At 44.9% G+C, this 22,088-nt stretch overlaps 1 protein-coding gene across 5 annotated transcripts in view; it reads right to left on the bottom strand.

Moving 5' to 3' along the window:
• Positions 1 to 7,190: 7,190 nt before the first annotated feature.
• The window catches only part of LOC135374099 (uncharacterized), a 44,856-nt gene continuing 29,958 nt past the window's right edge, over positions 7,191 to 22,088 (bottom strand). For 4 of the 5 annotated variants that reach the window (XM_064607098.1, XM_064607101.1, XM_064607099.1 and 1 more), the window contains 5 exons: positions 18,345 to 18,386; positions 16,947 to 16,985; positions 16,167 to 16,216; positions 10,156 to 10,193; positions 7,191 to 7,302 (listed from right to left, as the gene is read on the bottom strand). In XM_064607098.1, the coding sequence (XP_064463168.1) occupies positions 10,173 to 10,193; positions 16,167 to 16,216; positions 16,947 to 16,985; positions 18,345 to 18,386 (152 nt within the window). In that variant the 3' untranslated portion in view covers positions 7,191 to 7,302; positions 10,156 to 10,172. The remainder of the gene's footprint in view (positions 7,303 to 10,155; positions 10,194 to 16,166; positions 16,217 to 16,946; positions 16,986 to 18,344; positions 18,387 to 22,088) is intronic. The other variant, XM_064607102.1, reaches the window with a different exon arrangement.

Raw genomic sequence — 22,088 nt, 5'->3', positions numbered from 1 at the left:
GAAAATACGTATTGAGCCGCAATATTTGTCATCGGCACATTTCCTCAAATTACGTGCTCACTGCCGAAGTGACACTCATGAGTTTTCCCGATGAATTGGCGTAGTCAAGATCGCAGGTGAACTGCATAAGCAGTACGGGGAAATCTGTGCTGTGTTTTCTTAGTTCAGTTGACGGAAGGAACATGGAGGAAAAATATACAGAAGAGACAAAGCCAGCGTGCACTGATGTGTTTTGTTTCTCTGTTTCCAAGGTGTACCGCAACCCTCTCCACCTGCTTCCCCAGAGTCTGGTGTGCATTACTCCGCATCTTCAGGTGGTGACAGAGGTTGCTCAATTTCTGTTGATACTGCATCATTAGGTTTGAAACTTTCGAAAGACCCATTGAACATCTTGACTGACTACAATACATTTTGCATTCCGGCCGTCAAATGTATGTTCATTTCACCCTTGCATGTTTAACAATTTTACAAGTGCAACGTGTGCCCTGCTGCGTTCAGCCAAAGCTGGAGCCTGCTGCATCACAAGAGGACACACACGGGGAGAAGCCCTACAAGTGCGATCTCTGTTCTGCAAAGTTGAACCATAGTTTGCACCTGCTGCGACACAAGATGTCAGACACGGTTGAGAAGCCTTACAGCCTTGTTTATTTGTTTACGCACTGATGTTGTACACGTTGTTCATGCCATCTCTGTACCTTATCACTGTGTTTCTGGCGTCCTGCAGGGGTCAAATTTAGGACTTTTATTGTTCAACCTGTTCGTCGATGACATATCGCGTAATGTGAGATATTCAGAGTGTTTACAATATGCGGATGACCTGAAAGTTTACAGGAAGATCGAGCAGACCAGCGACGCGCTATTATTACAACACGACATTAATGTTATTGAATATCGGTGCACTAAAAATGGGTTGCGACCGAACACAAGCAAAACGAAAATGATTACCCTAATGCGAAAGAAAGGCGCTGCGAAGCACGACTACTCAGTAGGTAGGGACAGCATTGAGAGGGTATGCGCAGTGCGTGATCTCGGAGTGTTAAGGGATTCTGCGTTGAGGATGACACCGCATGTTACAAGTATTGTAGCATCAGCAAAGCGCTCCCTTGGGATTATCTTCTGTGTTGCCAAATGTTTTAAAAACAAGGAATGTCTGTTAACACTCTATAGATGCTTAGTTCTAAACTAGACTATACTAAACTAGGTAGGTCTAAACTAGAGTTCGCTTGTGTTGCATGGAACTCCTTAAATGGTATAAACGGTAAACTATCAGCGAAAATCGAAGGAGTTCAGAGACACTTGGTTCGGAAAATGTATGAGAAAATTTTTGATAGAAACTGTTTCTATGGATATAATTGGGTACTGTTCAAACTTGGAATAACCACTCTACGAAGACTTGGGGCTGAGTTTGACTTATGCTTTTGGTTTACTTTTGCTTACAACTTTGCAGAACAGGGATAGCACTTGTAGGGCTTCTCACCCGTGTGTGTCCTCTTGTGATGCAGCAGGCTCCAGCTTTGGCTGAACGCAGCAGGGCACACGTTGCACTTGTAAGGCTTCTCACCCGTTTCTGGTTCTCGTTTGGACTGGTTTCTCTAAAGAACCCTACATTTTTTATCTTGCTTTTCGTATGCAATACTTAAAAAAATTACTGAGGTCCATCAAATCGACATTATCGTGTTCCGAAAGCTGCAATGAAAGCTGCTTTGAAAGCCACAATGAATACGTTGAATTTATTCGAGGGAAACGGCAGGCGTTAGTGAAGAGGTGAATTTAGATGTCCGACTTGAGTGCCATATCATTTCCCAATCTTGACCACTTCGCTGCTCGGAACCCAACTGTCGTGCTCTTTGTCATAACAGAACCAGTAAGCCAACGAAAAACTTCACGTTCTTCTTTTTCAGCTTTCTTTCATTTTTCTTTTTCAAAAACTTCAATACCTGCCACGGCTTGTCAGAATTTCGTTATCCAGGTTGAAAAACATCTGTCCACTTCCTTGCTCTGGCCATCGATCTTCCAGATAGACAATGGGTGTCGCATCGAAGAAAAGTACTCCGCTCGCGTGTTCCGTAAACTTTTGTCCCAACCTGTACTCCTTGGCGGTCTTGTAGAATTCCCCTGCTCTGTCGCAGAAGACATGCCTAGGAACATTACCTCTCAAAAAAGCTACTTCATTCTCAAAGAAACCCTTCTCATTTTGTACATTTGGTCTTTACAGGGAGGGCGCGCACAAATCGAGGCGTGGAATCTGTTAACACGTAACAGTAGTCAGCATTGAAAGGTCGGCAAGGTAAATTTGCCAGACGTCGTGTACCTTGCTGGTGTCTTGACGCGTCTTCGGTTAAACCTTCTCCTCACCAGATGGCAAAAGAGTTGATGTGTCCAAGGTTCTGAGAACGACGAGAGCCGCCTTTTCCTCAAATAACGCAATTCTCAGCAATGTTTCATGTCTTCGAGTTCTCTCTGAGGTTTAACATACCTCGCACAAGCCAACCACGCCATTGTGACTTACCGACGCTAGCCAGATTCAGCAAAAATTAGGTGCAGTAGTTTCAAGGCCTTGTGAAACCGGAACGTTTTTTTTCTCCGTCTTACGTCGCATGAAATAAATGACGAATTCGTAAACGAAGAAGTGCCTAATGGGATTACAAACATGAAGTCAGAAGAATAAAAGGTACTGCCGGGTACACAAAACACAAGAGTAAGAACCAGGAGTAGTGTACCCGAAAGGGGAAAAAAGTGGGAAGACCATACTTAGGATGCTTGTTGTTTCGAGCGGACGCTCTTCATCAGAAAAAGGAGAAAGCTAGTGTCAGAAGATGTTAAACATACTGACCAGCCCACTAGGGGGTGCCCAAGAACGTGTGAACTAGGCCAGCATGTGTAACATCGGTCGTGAGTTGATTAGAAGCCTAAAACCAGCCTTTCGTTTAAGCCCGTTGGACAAACGGGCCTAAACGAAAAGCATCGTAGGCATCCTAAGTGTGTGTTTTCCCTTTTTGGGTACACTAGTCCCGGTTTTACTCTCGCAAACATGGAGATTGCCCCTTTTTTCGTCCCAGGAAATGACCTTTTTCAATTCCATCATTACCCTATGTGCTTCCTCTTCGTCGACGTCTGAAGAATGGAATGAATAGTCAGTCATTTGTAGTGATGTACGCTCTACAACTAACTGCTCACCTAGTATTATATGATTTCTTTGCCCCTGGATCCAATGCCCTCTGGCCACATCCTTCCACTCAGCACGTAATTTGTCTTATTTTATTTGTTTACTTTCATAGTTACTGGGACCAAATCCGTACTCCTTGAGTACACACTAGAGTGCCCGCTGTATGGTTCTGACGTTGACATCTTCGCCTTCCTTCGAGGTCGGGATGTTACCGATAGAGGGAGGTACTTTCTTCGGCATTGGATGAAGCGCATATGATCAACACATCCTAAAATCTAGGACGGCAACAACCGACGAAAGAACGCTTTGTTCTCGCTGCTGCGACAAATAGCACTTCAAATGCCAAGAATTCTTGTGTATCTTCTAGTTCGCGAGCCATCGTAGAAAGCGTTTGTGCTTCTTCAAAGGTGGAAACGTATCTGAAGCCAACGACGCGTTCAGTAAATTCATGCAAATTTTGGAGAGGTGTTTAATGTCGGACGAGGATGAACATCTCAAGATGTCGTGACGACGTGGAAGGTGAGCATGGACAGTATCTTGACTAAGGTGAGACGAGAACATCGTTTCATTTCAGAGCCTAAATATATTGGCGCTCGTCCAGAAAAAAACACCCGCTGTGTAGCCTGTAATTCCCGCGCATGTAATTTTAAATATCCGCGTGTAAATAAGCGATGATATTGCTTCCTTATATGTGTCTAGTAAATAGTCCAATCTTTTTCTACCAAAGATAATGCTGCTGCACGAAATGTTCCATCTGGTCAATGCTGCAAACAGTGCGCCACATCGCGATGCAACTGGCCTTGTAGGATATGGTTCTAAAATTGCTGCTTTTGAAAAAACGTGCGAACCAGTAGGAATATCGATGTATTTTTAATGGTGAGAACCCTCAATGAGAAGACCAGTATCCCCCTTCAAAGAATTGGCACCGTTCACCAGGGAAGGATAACGGACATATTTTGGTTACCGTTTCTATTTTCGTTACTGCTATATTTTCGTTTCCGTTATCTGTTTCTGATACCGGCCCTTCAATTTCGTTTCCGTTACGGTTCCGTTACTGTTTCCGGTAATGGAACGGTTGTTACAGAGCTGCGAGAGGACAGCCCTTGCAGCTCTGTCAGCACCCTGTTTTGCCCAAGTGCCTTCGGTGTCACGCGTACACACTACATAAGTAATTTTACGTCGTTGGGATGCGCACATTTTGCAAAATGTAGGAACATGTCTTCAGTCACTCGGAGTCCAGCAACTCCAGATGGGCGTAACCTTCATTCAGTGTCGCATTCATAAGCAGACGCTCTCAGTAGTAAATGATACTATCATGGCCACGGTGAAATTAAAAAAAAAAGTACAAAATAAGTAACTAAATAGTAGGCTGTCATCCACTTGCTATGGTGGAGTATAGTCATATGTTGATGTCATGGAATTATGAGGACTGGGACGATGTAAGCGACAGATGAACCCTCGAGATCCACTATTGCGCTTTCCTTCCATGCTTTCGTGTAGTATTTAGAGCATTACAGGGAATGGAGTCATCAAAACAAAAACAAAAAATGAAAAGTCACTCAAATGTCATCGCACAACAGGAATAGTCATTACCCGAATTCAATACCGGACGATAAATTCGTTTCCGTTTCTGTTTCCGGTAATGGAGGACCGTGGTATGCGTATCCGTTTCCGTTATCGTTACCACCTCCAATTTCGGTAATATACCGTTTCTGTTTCCGTTACCATTACCGTTACCCTTCCCTGCCGTTCACGTGATAACTGACGACGGTGAATGTAGCAAGTGACACATCCCACGCGCGAAGTAAGTCTTTGGTATATTTCACTTTGTCCCAAAATTCGTCCTGCTAACACGGTGTAGCATATTTCTGTACATAGAATATTTAACAGGCAAAAATGGGAGAAGTCTAGCACTCGCAAGTGAATAAAATAAGTATTTATAAAGAGATTGAAACATTTATTTTACTAAAAAACAAGCTTTCAGACAGACTCCGTCCGAAAGCTTGTTTTTCAGTAAAATAAATGTTGCAATCTGTTTAAAAACTTATTTTATAGAATATTTAATACGTTGATCTACTACGTCGATTAGATTCCTGAGTATGTTCGCTATACGAGGGTGGATTCACGACACATGAGGCGGTCACTTAATATACAACTAAAAGAACGACACAAGCGTTCAGGGGAAGACATTGCATATGTGTGTACACTCGTATGTGTGGAGAAAGTGGAAATTCTCGCTCTTAGAGAGGACAAAATCTTTTTATTTACACATAATCCTCTGCATCCGAATTGCGTTCCCAAGACCGATGTCTGTCAGATGCTAAAATGTGGTCGAGCACCTCGATCTTGTCCATTTCTTGACGCACTTGCAACCATTGCGGCCAATGAAGTTAAAGTTGAACTCCTCCATGAAGATGTGAAATATTTGCCAAGTTCCTCATTTTTCATCTTTTTGCACCGACGAGAAAAGCAGGAGCAAAAGCCACACGTGGTGTTTCCTACATATTCGGTAAACCACGATATCGAGGCATTGGCTTGGCCTCCCTTTATATAGCACTTACAAAAAATTGCAAAGAATGAGACTCGAAAACGAAACATCTCCTTCCCAGGCGGCAGGCTTTCCGAGCGTGCCATAAGCAAAAGGCATATGCTTTTTACTGCTCTATTCGCGTTCTTTTGCCCTTGATTACCTTGTCTGCGATAACCAGTGCATGTTTGCGATAAAAAAGTGTATTTACCTTGTTCTAATTACCAGGGTGTCTGTGTGTGTTCACAATCAGCTTTGTTGCGATTAGCAGAGTGTTTGTGATTAACTTATTGTAATTCTTCTCCGTGCTTGCCTGCACCTGTTCGCAATTATCTTGTTGCGATAAGAAGCGGATAGTTGACGTTTGCCGATACATGTAGGATTACTATTGCAATTATTGTTCATGCACGGCCGCCACCAGCATTTTTATCTGCCTTCCACGATAGCCACCGTGATGACGAGGATGCTGCCCCCTAGTGTGATGCTTTGAAAATATGGCGCCACACGGTGTGACACTCCACAACCATCAAGACGCTGGCTGGCGATGAATATGACTGATGTCGCTGCCTTCTTCCGAATGACGTCTTTGATTTAAATAAATTAAACCTTCGTGTCCACTCTGTCTTGTCTGTCAACTGACCGCTTGTATTGACTCACTGTATGATGCAATATCTTTCAAATTTTAAATGGGCTAAACTGATGGCCAATAACTACTACTGTGCGCTAAGTCGTGGGAGTATGGTACGCTAAGAACAGGCTGCTCAGACGTAGATTGAACAGAGGTCTTCCTTTTTAGCGCCAGAAACGTTTAGCAATAGTTTGAACTTTTAGGTAGAGTACCCTTCAGAATAAAGTCTGCCTAGTTGGAATATTGTACATGCTCTCTGCGCACAGGCACCCACAGGATTTGGGAAGATCCGAAGACAGACTTCACTATACTGTCCTTGGGTCTTTTCTAATGATAGTTGTTGCAACGAGCTCGTCGTGTAACATAAACCACGTTGGGAGACTTAGCTGGAGACGCAGACCGTCCTCGACCGTTTCTTGTTGCTTCGACACGTTCAAAGTCAACCAATATGTTCTACATTTTCTTGCATAACATTACCTGATTTCTTTATGGATTTCCCTCTGGATCTGATGCCCTCTGGCCACATCCTTCCTCGCAGCGCGACTTACCTCAAGTGGGTGACGGCGCTTCGTGTTCACAACACTTAAAATAGACAACTACTCCAGAATAAGAGCGTCCCTTTGCAAAATAAAGCTGCCCGTCCTTTTCGTTGCCTTCAGTGGGTCAGGTGCACTGTCTCTGCGCTAAGTAAGGTTTCCAATCTCTAAATTTTAAGCGGGCGGCATTGAAGGCCATTGACTTCTCTCCACCTGTGTTCCCGAGTAGCAGTTGTTTAAATAACACATTCATCGACATTCTGTTACTTTACAGTGTACACGCACTGCAGTCGTCGCAGACTGTACCTATGCACTCAAATTAGCAACACTGAATTTAGTAATCTCTCCATGTGCCGTTTATTTGTGTGGTCGGTTGACACGAAGAAAAAGAGCAAAACGTCATTTCGAGCTTGGTTACCAGGTGCTTTTATTGTCGCTCGTCACCCTGCAAGATAGAGGTTACAGACTTTAATTTGGACAGGTCGTGCAGTACACGGTTGTAATACAATAATCATGGACGCAATATAAAAACACTTGTCATAGCATATCTAGCACGCAATATTAAAAGATACAAAAGCACACAAAGAAATACAATTTCTGTTACACCGATGCCCCTGACGACCGGATGCTTTGGCATCGACTGCATTCTTTGACGAATTAAAACTGGAAGCCTTTTCTGTGTTTTCCAGCGCTTTATCCCGGAGTGGACGCATACACACATTCTCTCTCTCTTGACAGTACACCGTGCATTATGATAGTTGCTTCACGGTATCAGCAGGGCGGAATGACAAAAGAAGTAGCAGGAGTAGAAGCAGCTCAACTATGGTAACTATAAAGTTGTGTTCAACTTAAGGAAGCACTGAGGTGACGCCTTTGTTTCTTTTTCGATGCAGGGTGTTTTCCAAGGAATAAAATGGGTCCCCGCAAAAGAACAATGAACGCATGTGACCTACGGAGCGAGCGGTAGGACTCTGTACCGCACACCTTTGAAAAATCGTTCTCCTCGTGAACAGAGCGCTTCGCAGAACGAGAGCACGTTGTGACGTATGCTACTCCCCTCACGTGACCAGAAACGTACAGCGGCACAGCTCAATGTATAAAGGTTACGTGAGCTGCGAAGCAAAAAGAAAGAAACAAGAGTCGCGTTTACATGAATACGACACAAGCGTATCGTATCCAGTTGTCGAATCAAATCCACCCATGTAAACGGTTCAATTCGCTAGGAGAGCGTGTCGTATTCAATTCGCTAAACAGAGGTGGATGAAGACACTGAATGCGTGTTCAGATTGTGCATCCAAACAGACGATGCGCATCGAAGGAGGAAGGGAGGATTATGGGAAGTGGCGTTCAGCTGCGGGCTAGCTGTGTCGTCTTCTACTCCTAGACAGGATGACAAAGCTGTGATATTAGGGAGTTCCCAGCCACGCTCCTTTTTGGATATGTAGGCTAGTCTATACTGACAGAAGCAGCAGGGCTTGCAGCCGTAGGGCAGATTTCATTCTGAAATACGCTTGAAAATGGGGCGTAGATGCTACGTTTTCGACGTTTTAATGTTTGGGGCGAAGGTAGCGGGACACCGGAAACAGCAGTAGTTGAGGACAGGGTGTCGATCCGAAACGTTTTTCGTTCCGGTTCTATCATAAACGCTCCGGTACCGGTTCTGCTCCGGAGCAAAAAAATAACGGTTCATACCGGTTGTAACCGGTTCCGCTGGTGGACATATTCTTTCCAGAAAAAAAAAATCAATGCTGCAAAATGTAAACCCGTTTATATGCATACATGGTATTTAATATTAATAGGCAGCTGTGAAATTGGTAGCTCCTGGCTCCTACAGGTGACTGTCTGTTCAAATAGGCATTCTCCTTTCTTGAAGCGCATGATACAGACGGACTTTGTTGTGATGTCATACGTAAAGTACTTTCTTGCTCGATTGGTGCGATCGCGTCCCATCCGAATGCCTGTTTCTGCTTCCTCGCCAGCAAGCATTACCGCACGAGTACGGCGCAAATCGAGGAACACCTTCACTCACAAACGCGCTCGACGGCTCCATTTCCTTTTCTTCGTGTCCTGCCCACAAAAGAGGCGCCACTTCGCACGCGCTTGCCTCGCGGATACGTACATGTATTCAACTTCGCTGCTCTCAAACAAGGGACATGTTACGAGAGATTACCGATAGAGAAGCCGTTTCGCAGCCCCCTTGGGTCGCACATTGATAGAGAGTCACAACCGGTCACGTGTACATCTAAGTCTATGTGCGCGAACGATAAAATGTTACAAAGGGAGCCTAAGGGTCATACTCTACCGACGTACATTGCACCATAACCGTAACCCTCGTGATGTGTCCATGACATTACTTGAGAACACACGACGACTGTTTCATTCGCCTACTCGTAGTCCAAACCGGCGGAGTTTTTGCTTGGACCGAAAACCGTTAAATAAATTTTTTGGTTTCCCTCCTGAGCGAAAAAAACGTATACGGTTTCGATTCCGTTCCGGTTCGCACCAAAATAGCGTTTTTTTTTTCGGTTTTCGCTTCCGGTTTTCGATTCGCTCCGACACCCTGGTGGAAGTGCACCTCTAACTTTCCAATATGACATGGCGTGGCGCCACCTCCGGTCTGGGCTCGATGCGCATCCATGTAAACGGTGTCGCATCATCTTCTCGCCTGTTTGAAGTCGATTCGATACGCTTGTGTCGTATTCATGCAAACGGGGCTAAGGCGTGGAACCTCCAATACTACACGCGAGAAACGTGTCGGCCGTCTGCGGCTTCTGTTTTTTTCCTCTTTTTTTCTTTTTTTGTAAATTTGATTGCCAACCTATAACGCACCGCAGAGAGAAAATATTTTGCATGGTAACTCCTGGTGTGCGGCTTGACAGAAGAGGCAGAATTTCGAACGACGTTAAAAATGTCACCTCACTGCTAAAAGGAAATCTAGTCCGCGTCAACTACATACGCCTTGGAGATAAGGAGTCGAAATAACGAGCCAGGAGAAATACTCCAGCACCACCATGTGGCGTATAGTGTCGTGTGGCCTGTCTTAACAGCCAATACGGACGCTGAGTGAGTATAATGGGCTGAAGAGTGAGCGTGACCTCTCTGTGTCCAGCCATCCTATTTCCAGCACAAGAATATTTTGAGAGCTGACTGGCTCGATTTCTTTCCCTTCTCAAGTTGAGCACGACTCTAGGTTGCGGTTGTTGTAGGTGGGTACCTCTTCTCGAGCAGAATATGACCTGTGCTTCCACAACGGGGAGTCCTTGTTGCGTCTAGTGAGGAGAAAAACGAATATGCTCACCTTTGTGGCCTCTTCTCTCAGCATAGAAAGCAGCGACCTGCTCCCGCGAGTGGAGTAAAAAAAGTGACTCGGAATTTGTTCCACCACACACGTGATGCACTAATAATTCCCCAAATACGCCTACATTTCGAGGCGCTGCAAAAGAATGCACTTGCAATATTTCCTCACAACCCAACTAGTAAAAAGTCAACTGCGGGGACGTTAATATTACAATGACATAGGAGGTCAGCGTTTCTCGGGAGAGATATGCGAGGGAATAATTTCTTGGAGTATCGTCCTTGGTCAATAGGTGGAATCTGTAAGGGTAAAAGAAAACGGGAGAAAAAAACCCAAGTGTGTCAGCGAGTTTAACCTAGGTCATGAACCTGGGCTGCGCATTGGCGACAAAATGGCTGGGTATTCGTTGATCGTGAACTGAAATTTGTGGATTAGGTATGATTTACGCTGTTGTCTGCTGTGGTAGGAAGGGAAAATCGATTGCAAGATGAATCGGCTGGAGTATTAAAAGAATGGCCAGGTTCAGAAGAATTGGTTTGTTTTGTTATGTCCGATTTATTGTTATTAAAACCAATCCTGGAAAGTAGTTTCAGTTTGGTCAGTGCATTGTGCTTTACAGAGATTACATTGAATATAGTGCAAGGGCACATTCGTATTCGTTACTAAAAAAGGCACACCCGCGCTAAAACATTTAAAAAACGTAGAAATTCTCATTTCGGAACCGGTCTGCTTCCATTATCTGAATCAACTGTCAGGGCTGAGCTGCATGTTTATCTTTAATGGCCAGTAACAATCCGAGATTACAATAACAACAACAACAGAGATTACATCCTAACAAAAAAAATGTCTTTGCTTGAGTTGCAGTCGAAATCGTCATTAACTTTAACTCAAAATTTGTGCTGTGGTCAGTGCCTATGGTCTGCATCTGCGTCCCTTGCGAGGCTTGAGAGGGTATATTTATTGGAGTGTAATCTCTGCGAAGCACAATACATTTGCCAAACTGTAGCTACGTTTAGAATTCGTTTTAAAACCCATAAATGCGACATAATGAAGAAAGCAAATGTCCCCATCTCTGTACACTTGAATGAACACCATTCCTTTAAAGTCATTTTGGTATTAGCTTTCCCTTCCCAGAACAGCAGCAGCGTGAAATCATACCCAATCCACAAATTTCCGTCCACCTGTCAACCAGAACCCTGGGGTTTTGTCCACAGTGCGCAGCCGAGGTTCGTGACCTACAGGTTAAGCTCGTCGACTCGCTTCCGTTCTTTTATCTTAACAGATTCCTCCTGATGACTAGGGACAAAGCTCCTGGCATGACAAGCGCCCTACCGCGTGCACAATTCTTATATATCTCACTGGTGTTTATACAGGGTGTTTTTTGTTAGGCGATACAGATTTTTCTGATTCTTTTTCGATACAGATTGACCCCACGACAAAGGATATCTTGACCCTCTGCAGCAGCCAATGTTATATTTCTTTTTGTCCAAGGTATGCCGGTATAACTCATAGATCACTCTATTCCACATGACGACATCTCGGCCCTTTTTTGAGTTTTCTTGGGGGATGTCCAGCGGTTTTTCTTTCTGTTTTTCTGTGGATCGCGTCCTCCTCAAACTGTACAGGGAAACACGGAGGGCATGTACACTCTTAAAATGAACTTCACCGCACAGCACGCTCCTAGCCAACCATAATCTCAAATGATATCGTTATCTGACCTGATTTGTTGAAAACGGGAGGCGTACGCCTTTTCTGTGACAATTATGAGCAGCGTAAGTGTCACAAAAAAGGCGTACGCCTCCGTTTTCAACAAATCAGGGTAGATATTGATATCATTCGAGATGATGGTTGGCTAGGAGTGTGCTATGCGGTGAAGTTCATTTTTAAGAGTGATAGATCGTCTTATTACAGGGACAGCTGTTTTTGCAGGAAGATAGTTGTACGCAGGAACATAGTGCGCGAGCAAAAGTTGCGTCGCAAATACATCGAGGAAATTCCGATTTCAAGATGTTCACGTCACCAGACGTTCGCACGAGTAATACAGATGTCTGTTCCGCAAGGTGTGTTGCCTGAGAGCACGGAGTACATGCTCCGTGATGCTCCGTGCTCCGGAGTTCTTACTCCGTGCATGACAGTAAGGGCTTCTGTAAGACAGCTTCTGATGCTTTTCGCGAGTATATGTTTTCACAGCAGTAGCTTTTTCTTCAAATTTCTTATGTCTAACGAGGCGAATCTCGTCTCTGAATCTCGTAAAGTCCCCAACCCTGTTACAAGCGCAGGCGTCGTCGGTGAATGTCCTGAAGGTCGAGTGCAATAGGGGAGGACGGGAAGGCTACAGACTGGTGAAACTAAAGAAGGTTCATAATAAGAGAACTGATGTTCTTGGGCTGAAACAACGTAGAAAGTACAAATACATACAAAGCCTCAAATTGCCTAAGAAATTAACGATGAAAGATGAAAGTCACTGAAAAGGCTAAACAGCTGCAAGACTGGAACCCACATCACTGTTCGCTTAGCTCAATCGGTAGAGCTTGAACCGCGGTAATCCAGAAGATGTGAGTTCGAGCCCTATAGCTGGCTAACCTTTTCAGTGACTTTCATCTTAGAGCGTTGAGAAGACACATACCATCCACACCTATTACACTCGACTTTCAGTGCATTGTGCTGCTTGGAATACCGCATTCGTTCGTAAACCCCTTGCTATAACGAACCCGAAGCGACTAAGCACGTCCATCTTATTATTGGGCAAGGGAAAGGTGTCTTCCGCAAGCGGACCAACCATTCTCCATGATAGTATTGTTTTCCTATCTTTGACTACACTGTTAAAACAGAACTTCACCGCATAGCACGCTCCTAGCCAACCATCACACCGAATGATATCATTCTGTGTCATGATTTGTTCAAAACAGGGGGAGGCGCCTATCTGGGACAAGATAATCTGCCCCAGATAGGCGCTTCCTCCCATTTTCGACAAATCAATGCACAGAATGATATCATTCGGAATGATGGTTGGCTATGAGCGTGCTGATGCGGTGAAGCTCTGCTTTACCAGTGTAGGGTTATCGCGTCTGATTCAAAGAGAGAGGTGGGCGTACGCCTTTTTGTGGCAATTTGGATACATGAAAGTTGTCACAAAAAGGCGTACGACTACCTCTCTCTTCAAATCAGAAGCGATAACCCTATCATCCGTGGCAATGGTTGACGCACAGCTTGCTATGCGGTGAAGTTCTTTTTTTAGAGTGTGTTAAAAGCGCAGGCGGCGGCGTTCGCAAACACTCGTTCGTTTATATTGGATTCTCTTTTGGTTTCTTATTGGTTTCCCTTGCTAGGTTGTAACGAACCTGAAGCGACGAAGCACATCCATCTTATTATTGGGCAAGGGAAAGGTGTCTTCCGCAAGCGGACCAACCACTCTCCATGATAGTATTGTTTTCCTATCTTTGACTACACTCTTAAAAATGAACTTCACCGCATAGCACGTTCTTAGCCAACCGTCATCTCGAATGATATCGTTATCTGCCCTGATTTGTTGAAAACGGGAGGCGTACGCCTTTTTTGTGACACTTATGCTGTTCATAATTGTCACAGAAAAGGCGTACGCCTCCCGTTTTCAACAAATCAGGGCAGATAACGATATCATTTGAGATGATGGTTGGCTAGGAGCGTGCTGTGCAGTGAAGTTCATTTTTAAGAGTGTAGAGGAGACCTGTTCTCGTCAAAGGTAGTCGCCCAGATTGCATACACCCCATCCTCAACGTCACCCTCAAGGTGGAGCGTCACGCTCCGTCCACGTTGCTAGAGGGGCTTCGAAGCAAGCTCCTGTGTTCACGATGCGTCTTGCACTGCCACTGCTCACTAATGGCGGAAAAGTGTTATCATAAAGGTAGCCAAAGTTATGCTGTGGTTACTTTGTGCTGATTACATTATTCATTTCGAGTTTTTTTTTTTTCTTATGTCCTAAATTACCAAAAGGTACTCTTCGTGTTTTGCAAACATTGCAAGTTCTGCAATATTTACCTGGCTGAATTTGGGCTGTAGTATCTGATTGGCTAACGGACATAGTTTGTGGTATGACCAATAGGTATACACGAAAACGATTCCGTTTCCTTCAAGAGTGTTCAGGAACATGGGGAACGTCATTTTGACATCTGCTGTCCTGAAGCAAGTCTCATTCGTACAACATATTGGATGTCGTGACAACTCAAAGAGGAAGAGACGTATCTTAGACTCGAAGAAAAGGCATCGTCCCTTGATCCAGATTTATTTCGTCGTCTCTTCATCCAGATTACCATCGTCATCCTCATCTTCATGCACATAGAGACACTGACCACTATCGTGAGACCGACTTCCATGGAGGAAGGAAAGAGAGGAGGAGTCCTATTGCTCTGAGAAGTGAAGCCGAGATTGGGGACAGTGACATCACCGCTCGTTTTCCGCTTTCGATTACACACATCTCTATGAGAGACCTCAACGCATAGTTTTGGAATACTTGGAAAGGTGCGGTCTAGCGCGTCAAAGTGCCCCCCAAAGTGTCGTATGCAAAGCGACCCTATTCAGGTAACGTGACCCCCTCGTGCCCCCAAAGAAGCTACTGCTCATGTCCCATCCTCACCTCACTTGCCCCACAATTCTCTTTTCTGAAGAAGAGCATTTTCTTATTCTTTCCTCCATGGCAACTTCAGTCAGCGAACACAGCACCACCACCGCTTAGTCAACGCCACACAGCTGCATGTAACCTAAGACCCTTCGTTCTGTGTTCTCAACATGAGTGTAACGAGCACGCACCACCCTTCTTTCAATGTCCTAGGTTTTTAATCTAAAGGTCGAAGGATCTCTTCTCAGATCCATCATCACAGACACAGAGGCCGTGCCGGACACGATGACGGTGTGCTGACCCTTGTGGTTACCCCGCATATCAGCGTTCGCTACGGACACTAATCTGATGTGGTGACACGAATGTGATAATCGTCTTTATAGCAGGAGACACATTCGGTGTTGATGCGTTGAGCGTTTTAGTGGATCTTAATCTAACGCATTGCGTGGGCTGTGACAAGATGAGTACAACGTCCGACGCAGCAAAGATGTGATTGGTGTAAGCGAAGGGTGGAGTCAACAGACTGAGGTACTTGCATTAAAAGTTGTCCAGCATATTACTATTATTCAACAACAATCGATGCGTTTTGGGAGAGTAAAATGACGTTCTTACCGGGATTCTACGGGCGCAACGAAAAGGAACGCCTAGTCCAAGGTGATCAATTACCCACGATGTAAATATACGAGACGTGAGTAGGAACAACATGGTCTAGTACATCATAGGACAGTCTCGATCCACATCGAGAAAACGCGAGACGGTGCGGTATGACTGTTTTCCATTATTTTAAATAGATAAGTCTGCTGGATAACTTCTTATGGAGCAATCTGTGCTGACTGACTACCCTCTTATGTTGTAAATCTAAAACCACTTGGATATTTCATCGATGATGATGATGATGATGATGATTATTATTATTATTATTACAGGGTGTATACCAAACTGCAGCCTTCAAATTCCATGACTTTTCCAGGTTTTCCCTGACTATTTCAAGCAAATTCCCTGAGAAAAACAAAAGGAAACTTGGTGTGCCTGCTCCTACGTTTTGATACAGATCCATCACAAAAACAGACCATTTATTGAGGCTTTCCTGCCTTTCTGCCTCAGAGCTTGTCGTGCTGGCGAAAAGCTAGTCGGGATAACGTTGCTGCGGCATTGCCGCTCAACCACCGGCATCATCCCGGCACTAATCCGCTGTTTTCCCTGACTTGAGCTTCTTTTTAGCCAAATTCCCTGACAATCCCCTGACTTTGCCAGTAACATCAAAATTCCCTGACAATTGGTGGTAGACACCCTGTATTACCCAATGAGTGTCCTAGACCCTATAAAGGTGGAGTCAGCCGACTGATGTTGTTTCATTAAAAGCTGTCCAGCATATTAGTAGTATTCATCGACGATGGATGTGTAAAATGATGTTCTTAGCGGGATCAGCACTTCTACGAGCCCTCGCAGGCACGTAATAAGCTGCTGCCACTGCAACAGAATTATTACAGCATCGTAAACTTTTGGAAATGTTTCGGAAACGTTGACATGGATACTAAGCGCGATGTAAATACACGGGGCATGGGTAAGAACAACATGGTCTAGTACAGCCTAGGACAGTCTCGATCCACATCGAGAAAACGCGAGGCGGTGTGGTATGACTGTTTTCCTTTTTTTTTTTAATACGTATAAGTCTGCTGGATAACTTCTTATGGAACAATCTGTGCTGACTGACTTATGTTGTAGATCTAAAACCACCTGGATATTTAATCGATTATTATTATTATTACCCAATGAGGGTCGTAGATGAAAGATGAAAGTCACTGAAAAGGTTAGCCAGCTGCAGGAATCCAACCCACATCTTCTGGATTGCCGGTCCAGGGCTCTACCAATTGAGCTAAGCTAACACGCTTTCTCAGCGGCTTCCAATGGTGCGTCATCTGAAGGGAGAAGCGAGCCACTCTCTCTCACTCATCCTCCTTTCACTCTTACATTTTTGCTCACTCATACACACGTTAATACGACGGGATCGACGCAGGCGGAATTGTTGAACATGAAAGAACTGATGTTCTGAGAACTGATGAACTGAGAACATCAGTTCTTTCATGAGGGTCATAGAACCTAGAAAGGTGGAGCCAGTCGGTTGATGTTCTTTCACTAAAACCTATCCAGCATATTACTAATATTCATCGACGATGGATGTGTAAAATGATCTTCTTACCGGGATCAGCACTTCTACGTTTAAGAAATTCTTCCAGCACTGCAACAGAATTATTACAGCGTCGTAAACATTTGGACATGTTTCGGAAACGCTGACATGGATACTAAGCGCGATGTAAATGCACGGGACTTGAGTACACTCTTAAAAATGAACTTCACCACGTAGCACGCTCCTAGCCAACCATCATCCCGAATGACAACGTTCTCGCCCCTGATTTGTTGAAAACGGGAGGCGGAGCCTATTCTGTGCCGTGCATAATAGGTACAAAATAGGCTCCGCCTCCCGTTTTCAACAAATCAGGGGCGAGAGCGTTGTCATTCGTGATGATGGTTGGCTAGGAGCGTGCTGTGTGGTGAAGTTCATTTTTATTAGTGTAGGAACAGAATGTCTCTCGCTATTCTGGGCATGCGCAGAACCATCTATGCTATCCCTTACTTGCGCAAACAGGATAGCACACGACGTACTAAAACTCTGTATTGTTTCATTGGGAATGGCGATCGATGCCTGGAGGAGTCTCTTCAGCTTTCAAGCACGGACAGTTTTCGCGGGTTTGTTACAGTTTCTTATTCCATGTTCTCAACTTTAAATGTTGTATAATTCAACTTTTTTAATGACTGTTATAAGTGGAGGGTGAGTGCGGGTAAGCAAACTTGGATCCGCACTGTACCATCGCGTGTGTGACCCGCTCCCGCACGCGCAAGAATTTAATCCGGGTGACTCGCACCCGCAGTTCTGTCTGTATGTCCGCATACCCGCATTCGGCCCCACAGGGGGAAATGTTCCTCTTCCAGTTTACCGCTGTTTCTATTTTAAAACGAAGGAAATTCTGAGTGTTGGCTACGTGTGTCGGACGGCTTCAATCATATGCCAATGAAACTGCAATCCAACAGAGAGCCATATATGTCTGCATTAGTAACCGAACTCACCCGCCAGCACTTGCCTGCTGTTGTCTGGCACATGGATTTATACGGCCAACGATATGGCGCACTGCTGAGCTCGCGTGCGACAGAGAGGGATTACTTAGTTGGCGATGGAGTGCATTGCGGGTACACCCGCATTTTGCCCACTACCCGCAGCTATCGCGAATTCCTATCCGCAAATCGTGACGATGTGCGGGTAACTGCGGGTACCCGCAGGTATGCCTGCACCCGCGCTCAGCTCTAGTTATAATGTGCCCCAGTCGCTCGTGGACAACGGCTTAGGTAATACACAATACCCTGCTCGCAAGGGCGGAAAACAGTGCAGACACAATGGGGCAAATGAAAAAAAAAAAAGACAAGAAGAAAACGAAAAATTCTAAGTATTGCACAATTGGAGGGCACCAAATGTGGGAACGAAATTTGCATTTTTCGCGGTTAATTCGAGAACAGAATAAGTGAATTCTATTGCAATACTTACAATAGCCAGGAGATGCTTCACGTGCCTTGAACTTTGAATTCTCTGCATGGAATATAGTCATCAGTATATATTGGACTTTGTGTTGGGAAGAGTATATACTACTCACGGCCACTCAAAACATAATCTGAAGAACTAAGTTACAGCTAAGGCTTCCGGGATCTTCAGATTGAGAAAAAAAAGAGGGAAAAAAAGAAAAAACGTACTCCTCTCTTTAGCGTCCAGCAGAGGTCAGCAAGAAAAGTCATATCCTGAGGTCTCGTTAATCGCCTTTATGGCGGCGAGTGCGTTACTCTCCCCCACGACAAACGATATCTTGACCCTTCGCAGCAGCCTACGTTATATTTATTTTTCTCCAAGGTATGCCGGTATAACTCATAGATCACTGTATTCCACATGACGACATCTCGGACCTTTTTCTTTGGGGATATCCTGCGGTTTTTCTTCCTGTTTTTCTGCGTATCGCTGTTCGCGTCCTCCTCAAACTGTACAGGGAAACCAGGGCATGTAGATCGTCTTATTAGAGGGACAGCTGTTTTTGCAACGCAGGAAGATAGTGCGCGAGCAAAAGTTGCGTCGCAAATACATCGAGGAAATTTCGATTTCAAGATGTTCACGTCACCAGACGTTCGCACGAGTAATACAGATGTCTGTTCCGCAAGGTGTGTTGCCTGAGAGCACGGAGTACATGCTCCGTACATGCTCCGTGCTCCGGAGTTCTTACTCCGTGCATGACAGTAAGGGCTTCTGTAAGACAGCTTCTGATGCATTTCGCGAGTATGCGTTTTCCCAGCAGTAGCTTTTTCTTCAAATTTCTTATGTCTAACGAGGCGAATCTCGTCTCTGAATCTCGTAAAGTCCCCAACCCTGTTACAAGCGCAGGCGTCGTCGGTGAATGTCCTGAAGGTCGAGTGCAATAGGGGAGGACGGGAAGGTACAGACTGGTGAAACTAAAGAAGGTTCATAATAAGAGAACTGAATGTTCTTGGGCTGAAACAACGTAGAAAGTACAAATACATACAAAGCCTCAAATTGCCTAAGAAATTAACGATGAAAGATGAAAGTCACTGAAAAGGCTAAACAGCTGCAAGACTGGAACCCACATCACTGTTCGCTTAGCTCAATCGGTAGAGCTTGAACCGCGGTAATCCAGAAGATGTGAGTTCGAGCCCTATAGCTGGCTGACCTTTTCAGTGACTTTCATCTTAGAGCGTTGAGAAGACACATACCATCCACACCTATTACACTTGACTTTCAGTGCATTGTGCTGCTTGGAATACCGCATTCGTTCGTAAACCCCTTGCTATAACGAACCCGAAGCGACTAAGCACGTCCATCTTATTATTGGGCAAGGGAAAGGTGTCTTCCGCAAGCGGACCAACCATTCTCCATGATAGTATTGTTTTCCTATCTTTGACTACACTGTTAAAACAGAACTTCACCGCATAGCACGCTCCTAGCCAACCATCACACCGAATGATATCATTCTGTGTCATGATTTGTTCAAAACAGGGGGAGGCGCCTATCTGGGACAAGATAATCTGCCCCAGATAGGCGCTTCCTCCCATTTTCGACAAATCAATGCACAGAATGATATCATTCGGAATGATGGTTGGCTATGAGCGTGCTGATGCGGTGAAGCTCTGCTTTACCAGTGTAGGGTTATCGCGTCTGATTCAAAGAGAGAGGTGGGCGTACGCCTTTTTGTGGCAATTTGGATACATGAAAGTTGTCACAAAAAGGCGTACGACTACCTCTCTCTTCAAATCAGAAGCGATAACCCTATCATCCGTGGCAATGGTTGACGCACAGCTTGCTATGCGGTGAAGTTCTTTTTTTAGAGTGTGTTAAAAGCGCAGGCGGCGGCGTTCGCAAACACTCGTTCGTTTATATTGGATTCTCTTTTGGTTTCTTATTGGTTTCCCTTGCTAGGTTGTAACGAACCCGAAGCGACGAAGCACATCCATCTTATTATTGGGCAAGGGAAAGGTGTCTTCCGCAAGCGGACCAACCACTCTCCATGATAGTATTGTTTTCCTATCTTTGACTACACTCTTAAAAATGAACTTCACCGCATAGCACGTTCTTAGCCAACCGTCATCTCGAATGATATCGTTATCTGCCCTGATTTGTTGAAAACGGGAGGCGTACGCCTTTTTTGTGACACTTATGCTGTTCATAATTGTCACAGAAAAGGCGTACGCCTCCCGTTTTCAACAAATCAGGGCAGATAACGATATCATTTGAGATGATGGTTGGCTAGGAGCGTGCTGTGCAGTGAAGTTCATTTTTAAGAGTGTAGAGGAGACCTGTTCTCGTCAAAGGTAGTCGCCCAGATTGCATACACCCCATCCTCAACGTCACCCTCAAGGTGGAGCGTCACGCTCCGTCCACGTTGCTAGAGGGGCTTCCAAGCAAGCTCCTGTGTTCACGATGCGTCTTGCACTGCCACTGCTCACTAATGGCGGAAAAGTGTTATCATAAAGGTAGCCAAAGTTATGCTGTGGTTACTTTGTGCTGATTACATTATTCATTTCGAGTTTTTTTTTTTTTCTTATGTCCTAAATTACCAAAAGGTACTCTTCGTGTTTTGCAAACATTGCAAGTTCTGCAATATTTACCTGGCTGAATTTGGGCTGTAGTATCTGATTGGCTAACGGACATAGTTTGTGGTATGACCAATAGGTATACACGAAAACGATTCCGTTCCTTCAAGAGTGTTCAGGAACATGGGGAACGTCATTTTGACATCCAAGAGCAGCATTCAGGGACACCCCCTCTGAAACCCGGCTTGACCTGATAGCAGAGGACTACGCAAGGAAGCTAAGTTTACAGGGTGGTGCGTGAGTACGTGAGGAGGAACAGACCTGGGCAGGGAGAGGAGGACATATCTGAGGTGAACAATTCCCGTTTCGCGCCCAGACCTGATAACAACACCGATAACACGCCCGGGAGCATTCGCGTAAGATAAAGAATAAGACGTGATGTCCCAAGCAGCAAAATGTACTGAAAGTCGGGTGCAATAGGGGTGGACGGGTAGGTGGAAGACCTTGAACAGACTCTTGAAACTAAGGAACATCGATAAGACACATACCGTCCACCCCTATTGCACTCGACTTTCAGTACATTGTGCTGCTTGGGGTATAACTCTGGGAACGAGCATGAGACTTTCCAGATATCGGGAGATTGCCGGATGAAATTGGCAGGTTGGCGCCTGTGATAGCCTTCTGGACGACAAATTCACTAAATGCGAGTTCTAAGAGTGCAGCAAGGACAGCAGCTACGGTCCGCAGACGATACACAGACTACGTAATTTTATGATGATACCGTCAGTATCAAATTGGTATCAAGAGTTATTACGAGCTAAAATAGAGGAAACTGACAAATTGGTGCCAGTGAGTGCCACTTGGGCGACGATTTGGCAAAATGTCTGAAGTATATAGATTGGGCTGGTTGGTGTAAATCCACAAGCGACCAAAGAACAAACACGAAACAACAACAGAGCGACTTGTGTCTGATCTTGTCTCCTGTTTGTTCTTTGGTCGCTTGAAAATGAATGATTTGACCAAACGCTACTTCGCGGGCTCTGGCAAGGGAACCAGGTATGGGCCGCGGACCCATATAGCTATTGAGCATGGATACACAGACTACGGAATTAAGCGATGACATCTTCGATATCACGTTTATATCTAGAGTTATTACTAAATGAAATGGAAGATACGGACAGTTTGGCGTCTGCGAGTGCTG

The sequence above is a fragment of the Ornithodoros turicata genome, unplaced genomic scaffold (assembly GCF_037126465.1).
Source record: "Ornithodoros turicata isolate Travis unplaced genomic scaffold, ASM3712646v1 Chromosome44, whole genome shotgun sequence".
Taxonomy (NCBI): domain Eukaryota; kingdom Metazoa; phylum Arthropoda; class Arachnida; order Ixodida; family Argasidae; genus Ornithodoros; species Ornithodoros turicata.
This window is presented reverse-complemented; position numbering and strand designations above follow the sequence as displayed.